Source organism: Musa acuminata, unplaced genomic scaffold, assembly GCF_036884655.1.
Source record: "Musa acuminata AAA Group cultivar baxijiao unplaced genomic scaffold, Cavendish_Baxijiao_AAA HiC_scaffold_1138, whole genome shotgun sequence".
Lineage (NCBI taxonomy): Eukaryota > Viridiplantae > Streptophyta > Magnoliopsida > Zingiberales > Musaceae > Musa > Musa acuminata.
In genome coordinates, this window is record NW_027021350.1 from 4432501 (window position 1) to 4447864 (window position 15364).

Below are 15364 nucleotides of genomic sequence, written 5' to 3' on the forward strand. Positions count from 1 at the left end.
TTGGAATAATATGAGATTTTCTTTGATGATCATTTTGATTATTTAAAAGGAGATTTGTCGAAATAATTCATGGAATTTTGGATTGATGAATTGATCCTTCATTTGTTTATGAGATGGTTGAAATCTTTATACCTTTTAATTCTTCCCTTCTCCTTTCGATTTTTAAATTTATGTATGTTATATGTTGAAGATTTGAAACCATGTTTTGATATCATGCATACCCAAGAAATGTTAATTTGACAAATTGAATGAAATGAAAATGAATGATGATTTTTCTCTTAAATATAACTAGTGATATTTTTTATAAATCATCATATTGATTTCTCGATATTCGATACATGAAATTTTATTATGAATCAAGATTTTTCTTTAATCAATCTCCTAAGAATTCCTTTCATTTTTTATTTAAAGAGGAGATGTATCAAAATGAATTATGTCTTTTGGTATTCACATGATTTTATCTTTTCATGATATGATTTTTATGCAATTTCTTGTGTTCATGAAATATTTATCTCATCACCCAATTAATTCTTCTTGATATTCCTAATGTGATGAAATGAAATTATGCATGAAATACAAATGAGAAGTTAATGATCATGCATGATAGGATGTAATGAATTTTGACATTTAGATGCCATCATTTGAAAAGCTATGATCATGTTGCCAAAATGATGTATCATGAATGCTTGAATATCATGTATAATATGCTCATAATGATGATTGATTTATTTGTATCATGTATGAATAATGAAAGGTATAGTTTTAAAAATGTGCATGTTCGAATTTGAAAATATGATGATGCATAATGATTACTTAATGAAAATATTAAATATTTTGAAACCATATTTTAGTGTCATGCATAATGATCATGCTTAATAAATTTTAAAATTATGCGATTTACGGATTATTGATTTTTACCATAATGAAAGTGCCTTATTGATCTTTGTTGTAATAAATCTTACACTTTCGATTTTAAACATGATACATATTTTTATTTGGCATAAATGAAATAAAATCATATGAATTGAAACAACTAAAAAAGAGGAAAACATTTTTTCCTTGAAAAATTATTTTTCTCTATCTTATTGACCTTGATGTTTATTATGATAAATCTATGTATACCATTTTGAATCTCTTGAAAGTAATGTTGAGATTTTGATTAATTTGACGATTTGAATTTGAATGAGTTTATATTCAAATTATGATCTTGATTTCTTGGATTTACTACTTGAGATTTTTTTTATCACAATCTCTTCTTTGTACACCTATAATTTTTGTTATTTATAAAAAGAAGAGATTTGATAAAATGAATCATGTCTTTTGTAATTCAAGAGGTCTTATCTTTCATGACATGATGCCATTGGATTTGTGGCTTGTATGCCTTGAAATAATTGAAATATTATGCACTATTTTATTCTTCCCTTATTCTTTCTTGTTTACAATGATAAAATGGTAAAAAGTTATGATCATGCATTGCAGGATGTAGTTTGACAGATTAATACCATGATGATTTGAAATGTTTATGATTTGGAATGATGCATATGTTTTTTTTTTATGATGATGTATGTGATGATTGCACATCAATTTGCTTTATTATGAATTATATGAATCTTGATCGTGAACTTGTTAAGATGAATTTTAATGAGCCACGAATCATACATATCTTTGGTATTCATGAATTGATCCTTATTGATATATTTCATGAATTCTTTGCATATTTAGCTTGTTGAATGGTCGAAATTTTTAGCCATTGAGTCCTCCCTTTCTTTGACTTTGATTAAGGGGGAGAAGGTTTTGCTAGCTTGTGCATTGAAAATGAAAGTAAACTTCCTTGCATGCTAAGTAAAACTTGCAAGCTTGCACTTCTCAAAAAGAGAAGAAAGATCTTGCCTATCGAAAGAAGCAAAAAGTGCAAAACTTAGAAAACTTGCAACAAAATTGCTCTTGCCATATCAAAAATAGGTTGATATCCTTAAAAGCATCGTATTAAATTTTTTAGTTTATTATTATTATTATTATTATTATTATTATTATTATTATTATTATTATTATTATTATTATTATTATTATTATTATTATTATTATTATTATTATTATTATTATTATTATTATTATTATTATTCAAACCTTAAGTCATTGGGTCAAAAATTGGATCAATGAATCAATGGGTCGAATCACATATTCAATTTAAAAATATTTTAAAATTTTATAGAATTTTAAAATTATTTTTTAAATCTAAAAATATCGAAATTAATATGAAATTAAATAATCTTAAGTATATGTAAAACCATACATATGTACACACCCTCATTTTTATATGTAATATTAAAATTTTTATCCATCTCATAACTCATTGATGATCGAACAACGTGCTCCTTTCTAACTTTAGCATTAGGGCGGGGGGCGGGGGGGGGGGGGGGGGGGGGCGCTTGCATGTTCACCCTAGTATAGTTTTTGCAAAGTTTCGATCTAAATTTCTTGCTTTCCCGATACCTCAACATGAGATGATCCTGAAAGTGGACATTGGTTGATTTCGAATTCAAGCCATATATCAGGTAATCAAATTGTGTTGGGTAACAACTTGCTTGAACATAAGTGTATAAGAGCACCAGTTGAGTCTACGTTGAAATTTGAGCAATAAATTATATATATATATATATATATATATATATATATATATATATATATATATATATATATATATATATGTACTCGGCCTGATAAAATATGAGTTCGGTGCTCTGTAAGCTAATCACGTGAGTGATGATACATGTAACATGCTGCACAATCTTTTTACTTATTTATTAATATTTTTCTCACTTTATGTTGTATGTATTGTAATATTCATAGATTTGTGTAATGAAAATCAAATCATGATAAGATGACAATAATGAGACTGATTTACTTTTAAATATAGATCATAAATCATCCTGGTCATAGGTTACTCGAAAGGGACATCGAGATAACCGGATAGACCGGTGCATTGTATACTCATCCATATGATCATGGTTGCTGGTCTTATAGTCACTCATATAGGGACACTAGAGGTACAGTGCATGTGCTCATTGGAGAATGAATTTATTGATTGAACTGCATATAGAATGCTAAATGGTTAATGATACCTAACATCATACAATGATTCTGTAGTCCTAGTTGTGTATTTGGTCATTAGATTTGAGACACTAAGAATGCCTTATATGAGTTTTTCATTCTTTAACGTCAGACTTATAAGTTTGGAAGTTTCAAATCTGGTATAACCGGTTATCGGGAATAACAACCAATCTTTTGAATGCAATTGAGTGTCAATAGAGAATCATCCACTCTTTGTATTATGAGAGGAATATCCCATGTGTACTCGCTTAGATAAATTTTTTGACCAGGGTCGTTTGGATTGAGAGATGAGTTCTTTAAGAGAATCCAATTAGAGTGAAACTCGGACAAGATTTCGTATGGGCCTGATATTACCATACTCAATAAACAGTCTCTGGGATATTAGATGGATAATGGACTATAAGTATATAGTAATTATAGACAGACAAATTCGATGGATTAGATCTCCTGTACCGTCTAAGGACTATGACGTAGTAGCCTAATACGTCCATAGTCGATGAGTCGAGTGATAATAATTCACTATGTCAAAAGGAGTTTTGACAAAGGTGACTCACAGCCAGCTTAGCAACGGACCTAGAGGGTCATAAACATATGGTAGGTATTGCGATAAGTAAAGGTTCGGATATGAGATATCCATCGGAGCCCTTATCTTGTTGGATATTCAGAAAGCCCTTTAATTATTAGATTTTATGGATAAGAGCCAATAAGAGCCATTGAGAGATTATTGGATAGAGATCCACTGATCCAAGAGGCTTGGGTAGTTGAAATTCAGTACCCAATAGGGAAGGATTCATTAGGGTTAAGTTGATAGGGACCTCTATAAATAGGAGGGAACCAAAGGGATATGCTAGACTCTTTTTAACTATCAACTCCTATTCTCCCCCTTCCCTCTCCTCCTGATAGCCCTAGTTTAAGGCGTGTGGACAACAAGAAGGACCGACCCCTTCTTGATCACATGATGTGTATAGAGAGAAAGATCGTATAGTGATTTGAGTAGCGTATTCGTTGCATCTACCATGTGGATAACCACTAGAGAGAAGGACTGTTGACATTCTTCATCCACTCCTATAAATCTGAGATTTTATAGAGATATACGATCTCCCTAGATAAGAAATCTATCTTGACATGCATAGTTTTCGCTTTGCGTTTTCGTTTTTGTACACCAATCTTCATATGATGACAAAAACATTTTTTTTAGGAAATCTATGAATTTTAGCTCTGTTTAATTTCTAACATCATCCACCCCCTTCTCTCTCTCTCTCTCTCTCTCTCTCTCTTTCTACAAACCTAACATAAATTTTTTTACAAATCATATCCAAATTCTAAGATTCACAATTAGATTCCTAGCACTAAACTTCTAATATAAAATTATTTTATATAAAAAATTATTAAATAAAATTTTATATTAAAGTAATAAAAATAAATGTCATAAATAACTTTAAAATAAAATATATTACACTCCCCCCAAAATAAAACTTAGTCCACTAAATTATCATAACTCAATCAATGAAATGATAGGGGTATGTCTTCTTTGTTTCCTAACTCAATTATCATAACTCAATTATAATTTCTTAAGTTGTTTTTATCTTATCAATGATTTGAGTTGGCTCTTTAATATAAGATAAATCTTTTATCTATCAAAATTAATACATATTCGATGATACGGGAGGAATTAGGTATATACCTTCTAATTATTGATATATGAAATACATCATTAATGCGAGATAAGAATGGTGGCAAGATAATTTTATAAGTAATAAATTGAATCCTTTCAACTATTTCAAAAGGTCTAATAAATGTAAGATTTAACTTTTTTTTTTTATGATTCTGAATAACTTTTAGTCTCTTTTTTTATAACTTGAATGTTCTCTTTATATTTTGTCTGGTACTAACAGCTTTTTATCATGAAATTCTTCTCAATATATAAATGTTTTACACTTTCTCCCATATAAAATTTCATAAAGAATCATTCATATAATTAAATAATAATTATTATCATAAATAAATTGAATTACAATATAATTTCTCGATCTTTCACTCCTCTTAGACACACAAGAAGACGAGGGTGTATGTAAGTCCATCAGACAAGGGCAGGAGGAGATCATGTATACACGGATCTTGCCATCTCGTGCAGTCAATCAGATAAGCCAATAGTGTTTTGTTGATGGTAATGGAGTAAGGAAAGCACTGATCATCGTGGTTTTATTTCCCCCGTTCGCAGCCACAAAAGAGGAAGACGGTGAACGGTGCCAAATCACAGGAACGAGAAAGTTCCACGAAAGAATTCGGTGAGGCAGGAGACAAGCGCGGATCTATTTACCCCTTCAAAGACGTGGACAAGATTCCACCTTCTGACTTGACTTGACTTGACTTGACTCCGCCAAAGATGGCTGCTTTCCTCCTTCACCGAAAAGAAGGAAATGGGAACCACGAGAGCACGCAAAAGTCATCTACTTAACCCCGACACTGAAGTCAAGTCAACCCTCACTCGCTCTTATTCCCCACTGCTGCCTCCACCTGCTCCGACGACCGACGGGGTTAGAATAGGGGTCAAGCGGGGGTCCACAAAATAGCTTTAGCGGTCGATGACGGGCTTCCACGATAAGATCTACACAATTCTCCGATCAAGTCGCCAGGTCAAGTCAATGTAATCATCACCTCCACCTTCGCCCTGTTCTTCTAATTGAGGCGGCAAGGAGAAGGTAGGGCGGGAGATCAAACTGCGCGCCATGGCTTTCACCCTATCCTTCTCATCATCGTTATTCTGCCTTTTGGGCATCCTCCTCCTCCACGGGGCAACGGTGACAGGCGGGTGTTATAGCTTGGAGAGGGAGGCGCTGCTGGACTTCAAAGCTGGTGTCGGAGACACCCGCAACCGGCTATCTTCTTGGACAGGCCACCACTGTTGCACATGGAAGGGAGTGGCCTGCGACACCACCACTGGCCACGTCATCATGCTCGACCTCCGGAACACAAATATTACAGATGATTGGGCATTACGCGGTGAGGGGATGATGAACTCGTCATTGCTTGCTTTATCACATCTGGAGCACTTGGATCTTAGCTTCAATGATTTCAGCGGGATCCGCATGCCGGAATTCATCGGCTCCTTCAAGAAACTGAGATACCTCAATCTATCTTCTACAAAATGTAACCGTTATTATTAAATATCTAATTTAATAATAATATAATTATTATCATTAAGATTCATAATTGATTATCATGAATTTCTTCATTAATTATGGTTTAAATGATTTCAGTTTTTTATTCTTTAAACATGAAACCGTTATTATTAAATTAAATATTTAATATTATTAAAGTTTTTCATTATGGTCCAAACGTTACAAATCTGAATTAATTCTTGAACGTTATGATTTGGTGATGATAAATGTTCTTGATGGGAGAACAACTATATATACATGAGGATTTTGGTCCCTTGGTTTAATCATCTCTTTGAAGCGAAAGGCTTTCCTACACCATCTAAAATGAGAGTTCTGAGCCGAGAAGAACCAAAGTTCAAGAAGAAACCTTTGCAGAAATTCTTGGCGACAATGGCTGGAGGTACGCTATTTCGTTTCCGCATTTGTTTATTGTGTTTCTATTACAATGATTTAGAAACACAAGTTGGCTTCATTAAAATTTCTTACATTTGGTATCAGAGCCAAATGACCTCTGCCTTGATATGAAAAAAGGTTTTCATTTTTATGCCATGAAAATGATTTGATTTTGGTTTCTTCTTGAAAACTTCTTGATATATTTTATTGAAAATCATGAGGAAATATCATTTTCAACATTTTTAGTCGGTAAAATGCTCATATTATGTATGCATATTTAGTTATATTAAAATATGTTTATGAGCAAATTTTTTATGTTTAAAATGTCTAGTGATCCATATAATCTTAATTAATTAAGAATTAGCCACAGCATCCTTAATTAATTAAAATTATATATAAAGTTAAAATAAGGATCACATAAGTAATTAGACATCATATTGTGATTGATTATATTTCGTATAATAATTGTTATCCCATAGGATCTTTTATTATATTTAATATAATTAATCAGGATAAAATATCAGATTATTTTCATAATTTACCCACAAGGATTATGAATTGGAATATAATTTGATAGTTTTATCATGAAGACCATATGAATCTATTTGAATTAAGAATTTAGCCCACAGGCAATTTTTATGTCATGAGATTCATATTTTTGGCATATTTCACGTTGGTAAAACATGTAATTTAGTCTATTAAGCTTCAAATTTTGACATAAGCATGTTTGATTTTATGTAGTTTCTCAAACTGTTAATTTCTCTGATATTCGATGTGATATTCCCGAACTTAGTGGTGATAACTATAAGATATGGAAGGAGAGGGTTCTCCTCCATTTAGGGTGGATGGATATTGATTATGCTATTAGAAAAGACGAACCACCTATAGTCACTGATACCAGCACTCTAACTGAGATCGCGTTATATGAGCGATGGGAGCGATCCAATCGGCTCAGCGTGATGTTTATCAAAACTAAGATAACTGCTGGCATACGTGGTTCTGTTGACCAGCATGAAAATGTCCGAGACTTGCTAAAGGCTATCGATGAACAATTCATCACTTCGGATAAGGCACTAGCAAGCACACTTATAATGAAATTTTCATCCCTTAGACTCACCAACATAAAGGGTGTGCGTGAGCACATAATGCAAATGCGAGATATTGTGGCTCAACTTAAGAAACTTGAGGTTAATATGTCAGAATCCTTCCTGGTGCACTATATTCTGAACACCCTTCCACCTCAATATAGCTCTTTTAAAATTTCATACAATACACATAAGGACAAATGGTCAATTAATGAATTAATGACCATGTGTGTTCAAGAAGAAGAGAGGCTAGTAATGGAATTGGGTGAGAGTGCATTGATGGTAACCACTCGAGGGAAGAACAAAACTGACAAACATCAAGCCAATCAAAAAGCTTATCAGCAGGGAAAAGGTAAAATACCACCCCAAGCTAATATCAAGAAAGAAGCAAGGTGTTTCTTTTGTAAAAGAAAGGGACACATGAAGAAGGAATGTACGAAATTCCAACAATGGCTTGAAAAGAAAGGTAAACCAACCTCATATGTATGTTATGAATCTAATATGGTCAATGTTAATATTAACACCTGGTGGATTGACTCTGGATCAACAATCCATATTGCAAACTCTTTGCAGGGTATGCAAAACCTAAGGAAGCCAGTGGGAAGTGAGCAAAGCATCTTATCAGGAAATAAGATGGGCTCACATGTGGAAGCAATTGGAACATGCATTTTAACTTTAAGTAGTGGTTTTGTTTTAAAATTGGAAAGAACCTTTTATGTACCAAGTTTCTCACGAAACTTAATTTCTGTTTCCAGACTCGTACCATTTGGATATTCCTTTAATTTTAAAGACACATTATTTCGTTTATTATATAAATCTGATTGTGTTGGGAATGGTATTTTGTCTGACGGTCTTTACCGTATTTTATTACAAAATGATAATACTCAAGGTTCAATGCATGTTCACGCTGGCATTAAGAGGTGTAATATTAATGAGGACTCCTCTATATTATGGCATCGGAGATTAGGACATATCTCCATAGAGAGAATTAAAAGATTAGTTAAAGATGGGGTACTTAGTACTCTTGATTTTACTAATTTTAAGACTTATGTGGACTGTATTAAAGGAAAACAGACTAATAAGTCTAAAAGGGGTGCTAATAGGAGTTCAAACTTATTAGAAATAATTCATACTGATATATGTTGTCCAGACATGGACATACATGGTCAGAAATACTTCATCTCCTTTATAGATGATTACTCACGATATATGTATATATATTTGCTTCATAATAAAAATGAAGCATTGGATGCCTTCAAAGTCTTTAAGGCTGAAGTTGAGAACCAATGTGGTAAGCAAATTAAAATTGTGAGATCAGATAGGGGTGGAGAATATTATGGTAGATATACTGAAAATGGACAAGCACCTGGTCCTTTTGCTAAGTTTCTTCAAGAACATGGGATTATTGCCCAATACACTATGCCTGGTTCTCCAGACCAGAATGGTGTTGCAGAAAGAAGAAACCGAACATTATTAGACATGGTGCGGAGTATGCTTAGCAACTCCAATCTTCCTAAATATTTGTGGACTGAAGCACTAAAGACGGCTGTGTATATATTAAACCGAGTTCCAACCAAGGCTGTCCAAAAGACACCATTTGAATTATGGAAAGGTTGGAAACCGAGTTTGCGACATATGCGCGTTTGGGGATGTCCGTCTGAAGTTAGGATATATAATCCACAAGAGAAGAAACTGGACCCGAGGACTGTTAGTGGGTATTTCATTGGATATGCCGAAAAGTCCAAAGGTTACAGGTTCTATTGTCCATCTCACACAACTAGGATTGTGGAATCAAGAAACGCTAAATTTCTTGAGGATGATGTGATTAGTGGGAGCGATCATTTCAGGAACATAGTTTCAGCACATGATCATATAGAATCTCAACCTTCCACATCAAATGATAGATTAGTTATAGTTCATAGCACTCCTCAAGTACAAACTAGTGCTGAACAACCAATCATTGAAATTCCACAAGTTGTTGATAGTATTCTAATAGATCAAGCAGTTCAGGAATTACAACAAGCTCCTGAACAACTAGTTGAACCACAAGTTCCTCAAGGAACCATTGGTACAACATTAAGAAGATCTACTAGAAATAAAAGATCAGCAATTCCTGGTGATTATGTTGTATATCTACAAGAATCTGACTATAATATTGGAGCAAAAAATGATCCTGAAACATTTTCACAAGCCATGAGTTGCAAAAAGTCAAATTTGTGGCATGATGCTATGAAAGAAGAGATGAATTCCATGATGAGCAATGGAGTCTGGGATCTTGTAGAGTTGCCTAATGAAGCAAAGGCCATTGGTTGCAAATGGGTCTTTAAAACTAAGAAAGATTCGTTAGGCAACATTGAGAGATACAAGGCAAGACTTGTTGCAAAGGGATTTACTCAAAAAGAGGGAATCGATTATACGGAGACATTTTCTCCTGTATCTAAGAAAGATTCTCTGCGTATTATTTTAGCATTAGTTGCTCATTTTGACCTTGAGTTGCAACAAATGGATGTGAAAACAGCATTTCTTAATGGAGATATAGAGGAAGAGGTTTATATGAAATAACCTGAAGGTTTCTCCTCTAGTGTTGGTGAGCACTTGGTTTGCAAGCTTAGGAAGTCTATATACGGCTTAAAACAAGCCTCCCGCCAATGGTATTTTAAATTTCATGAAGTGATTTCTTCATTCGGATTTGTTGAAAATCTCATGGATCAATGCATATACCAGAAGGTTAGTGGGAGTAAAATATGTTTCCTTGTTTTATACGTAGATGATATTTTGCTTGCAACCAATGATAAGGATTTGCTGCATGAGGTGAAACAATTTCTTTCTAAAAATTTTGACATGAAGGATATGGGTGAAGCATCTTATGTCATTGGCATTAAGATCTATAGAGATAGACCTCGAGGCATTTTAGGTCTATCACAAGAAACCTATATTGATAAACTTTTAGAAAGATTTCGGATGAAGGATTGTTCACCAAGTGTTGCTCCCATTGTGAAAGGTGATAGGTTCAATTTGAACCAATGCCCAAAGAACAATTTTGAAAGGGAATCAATGAAAAACATCCCATATGCTTCTGTCGTAGGAAGCCTTATGTATGCTCAGGTTTGTACTAGACCTGATATTGCATTTATTGTGGGGATGCTAGGTCGATATCAGAGTAATCCAGGTATGGACCACTGGAGAGCTGCAAAGAAAGTGATGAGGTATCTACAAGGAACCAAAGATTACATGCTTATGTATAGACATACAGACAATCTGGATGTGATTGGTTACTCAGATTCAGATTTCGCCGGTTGTGTTGATTCTCGTAAATCAACATCAGGATATATTTTTATGATGGCCGGTGGAGCTATTTCTTGGAGAAGCGCTAAGCAGACCTTGACTGCTACTTCTACCATGGAAGCTGAGTTTGTCTCCTGCTTTGAGGCTACTTCACATGGTGTATGGCTTAAGAGTTTCATTTTTGGGCTTAGAATCATGGATTCTATTTCTAGGCCATTAAGAATTTTCTGTGACAATTCAGCTGCTGTCTTTATGGCTAAAAACAATAAAAGTGGAAGTCGAAGTAAACACATCGACATTAAGTATCTAGCCATAAGAGAACGTGTAAAAGAAAAGAAAGTGATCATTGAACATATTAGCACTGAATTGATGATTGCTGATCCTTTGACTAAAGGCATGCCACCTCTGAAATTCAAGGATCATGTAGAGAAAATGGGACTTGGTTCCACTTTGTAATGATATTGAAACTCTTATATATATTGTGAAATTTTCTCATTCATGCGCATATTATTTTGAGAAAATATATTGTTGTTGGACCAAGAATAAACATAAGGTTTATTCATTAAGTAATATTACCATATTAAGATTAAGAAACTAAATACATCGTGATACATGGATGATAATACTCGCTTTTAGAGGACTTATCGCTATGATTCGTGTATTTATTTCTTAAGAAAGTTGTTCAAGAAAAATTAATTCAAATTATTAAGATAGACGTATGGACCAAGTGGGAGAATGTAACCGTTATTATTAAATATCTAATTTAATAATAATATAATTGTTATCATTAAGATTCATAATTGATTATCATGAATTTCTTCATTAATTATGGTTTAAATGATTTCAGTTTTTTATTCTTTAAACATGAAACCGTTATTATTAAATTAAATATTTAATATTATTAAAGTTTTTCATTATGGTCCAAACGTTACAAATCTGAATTAATTCTTGAACGTTATGATTTGGTGATGATAAATGTTCTTGATGGGAGAACAACTATATATACATGAGGATTTTGGTCCCTTGGTTCAATCATCTCTTTGAAGCGAAAGGCTTTCCTACACCATCTAAAGTGAGAGTTCTGAGCCGAGAAGAACCAAAGTTCAAGAAGAAACCTTTGCAGAAATTCTTGGCGACAATGGCTGGAGGTACGCTATTTCGTTTCCGCATTTGTTTATTGTGTTTCTATTACAATGATTTAGAAACACAAGTTGGCTTCATCAAAATTTCTTACACAAAATTCATGGGAAGAATACCTGCTCGGCTGGGGAACCTTTCGAGCCTCTACGTTCTTGATCTAAGAGCTGCTTTACGTTTTGCACCCCTTGTTGACAACCTCGACTGGCTCTCCCATCTTACCTCCCTGAAGCACCTGGACTTGAGCGGGTTGAAGCTAACCGATGTCCCAGATTGGTTCTCATCGGTGAACATGCTGCCTTCCCTCCAAGTGTTAAGTATGTCTTCCGTTGGTCTCAACACCATCCCAGCTTCTGTTGTCCACGTCAACTTCACCTCCTCTCTTACTGTCCTTGATCTCTCCTTCAATAATTTCAACTCCATCTTACCCAAATGGTTGGGGAATATTAGTAGTCTTACCCATCTTGATCTCCATTATTCTGGGTTCTATGGCGTTATTCCTGATGCAATTGGAGACTTGGGCAGACTGAAAGAATTACATATGCCGGGCAACCAATTGACAGGAAATTTGAGCGGTTGGTTGGAGCAAATGACGAATCTCATCATTTTGGATCTCCGATCTAATTTATTCAACGGTTCCATGCCTTCCTCCTCCGTTGGTAAGTTGTCTAATCTCACTGAATTGTATCTCGGTGGAAATTCTCTGGGAGGTGTCATTTCAGAAGTTCATTTTGAGAATCTTACGAGATTGCAAGTATTAGACTTGTATGACAACTCCATCACCATATCCATTAGACAGAGTTGGTTCCCCCCTTTCCAACTCAGATTAGTATATCTAACCAATTGTCAGTTGGGACCTCAATTTCCAGATTGGTTGCAGTTCCAAACACAGATGGAAGAATTATATTTGGCAGACTGTAAAATTGCAGGGACAATGCCCGCTTGGTTTTGGAATATTTCATCTTCTACCATCATATTTTTAGACCTTTCGAACAACCAGATAAGAGGCAAGCTGCCATCTTCTTTAAAGTTCACCAAGTTGGAAAGATTACATTTGGAATCCAACAGATTTGAAGGTCCATTGCCAACGATATTACCGTCTACACTCGATACTCTATACCTCTCCAATAATTCCTTTACAGGGCAATTGCCGATATGGCCCCATGTTAGATTGGTGTCAATCTCTGATAACATGCTTGACGGTGGCTTATCTTCATCAATCTGCCAATGACATATCTCGAATACCTTGACCTTTCGAATAACAAATTACTTGGTGAGATCCCTTATTGTCTGGGAAAATCAATACAAAATCTTCAGTTCTTAGATTTGGGCAACAACCACTTGTCGGGTGAAATTCCACACACAATCGATTTTTTAAGTAGGCTTTGGTATTTGCAACTGAAAAATAATAGTTTTTCGGGTGAGCTTCCTTTCTCATTGAAAAATTGTATAGAGTTACAATTTCTTGATTTGGCTCAAAATAATTTTGTCGGAAGTATAACGCTATGGATGGGAGATAATCTACAACAACTGATAGTGCTTCGTCTCCGTTCAAATATGTTTTCAGGAATTGTTCCTTGGCAACTTGCTAGATTTGAACAGCTTCAAATATTAGATCTTGCCAATAACAACTTCTCTGGTTCAATACCTCACAACATTGGTAATTTAAGTACCATGAGATTGACATCACAATATTATGCATTTTGTTCTTATGAATCAGATGTCTTTACAAAGGGACAAGATCTTCGTTATTTAAAATGCAGCATAACTCTTATGAAAAGTTTGGATCTTTCAAACAATAGTCTAACCGGAGAGATACCGAATGGAATTGGAGACCTTGCAGGACTCAAGAACTTAAATTTGTCAAGAAATCATTTACAAGGGAAAATCCCTTGGGAGATAGGAGGAATGAAATCATTAGAATCCCTTGATCTATCGATAAATGACCTTTCTGGTAGCATTCCCCAGAGCTTATCAGCTTTATATTTCTTGAGCTATTTGAATTTGTCGTATAATAATCTTTCGGGAATGATACCATATGGTAATCAACTCCAAACCTTTATTGATCCATCCATCTATATGGGCAATGCTGACTTATGTGGACCACCAATTTTCAAAGGTTGTTTTAATAATAAAACAACTCAAAATATTATACAAGAGTACAAGAAGGAGATTCCCCCGTGGCTATGGTTCTATATCAGCATGCTACTAGGATATATGATGGGATTTTGGACCTTTTATGGTATTCTCCTCCTCAAAGACGCATGGAGGCATGCTTATTTCCATATGATTGATGATATGTATGATTGGTTCCGGGTACAATGGTATTTAATCTTTTGATGATTGTTTAGACTTAAATCCAAACATTTTTACTGTGGACGATCCAAGGCTTTACGGTAGATTGGGAGAAGGTATGTCGCCACTCTACTTTTTATTTATATGGTATTTTGGATAAGTAGATACTGATTGTGATTAATGAAAAAAGAATCTGTGTTCTTGATATAAGAAAAGATGAACTGCTATATTTATGGTGTTTGAAGATAGGTATTGATCAATTTCTATGTAATGTGGTTGCTTAAAGTCTTTTTCTATTTGAGGCTTGCATAATTATAACATGATGCAAGAGTTGGCTCATAGTTTTAAAGTAGAGAAATATTAGAAAAAGAAGAGAACATACAACCAAGTCTTCCGGATGAAGATATAAGTATGTTGTGGACTTAGAGAAAAGATAGTCATTCTCGGATAAGAAAGAAAATATTATATTTGTTTATTGGATTGGTTTATATTATTTGAATGATTTAGGAAAAGAAGGAGAGTGTTGATCACTATATCAGTTATAATAATCTATGATTAAGGAATTATTTTGTCTAACTTGTTTTCCAATTTAATAATATATATTTGCTAATAATGAAGTTATGTGATTTGCAAATGTTAAATTGGCTTTGAAAATAAGCTTGTCAATAATACATTTGTTTAAAATATTTAAAATATTTGATTATTATATTTTCAAATGCTATATTATTGGACATATTTCAAATGATACCTAAGGAGTTATGATGCATCAATATGTTAATTTAAATGATGATTAATTGTTTAATTAGTTAGTTTTAATTTGGATCTTACCAATTGGGGTTATGTATTGCTTAAGTTCTTAAACTAGTTTCTTATGGGGTTATATATTATACCTCATGA

General features: G+C 33.8%; 2 protein-coding genes across 2 annotated transcripts; both read left to right on the top strand.

Annotated features, from left to right (window-relative positions):
• Positions 1–5840: 5840 nt before the first annotated feature.
• Positions 5841–6278, top strand: LOC135671151 (receptor-like protein EIX1). Its single transcript, XM_065179103.1, has one exon. The coding sequence runs from the start codon at positions 5841–5843 to the stop codon at positions 6276–6278; it is 438 nt and encodes a 145-aa protein (XP_065035175.1).
• Positions 6279–9624: 3346 nt separating this feature from the next.
• On the top strand, positions 9625–13537 carry LOC135671242 (receptor-like protein EIX1). Its single transcript, XM_065179249.1, has one exon. The coding sequence runs from the start codon at positions 12042–12044 to the stop codon at positions 13401–13403; it is 1362 nt and encodes a 453-aa protein (XP_065035321.1). The 5' UTR covers positions 9625–12041; the 3' UTR covers positions 13404–13537.
• Positions 13538–15364: the final 1827 nt, after the last annotated feature.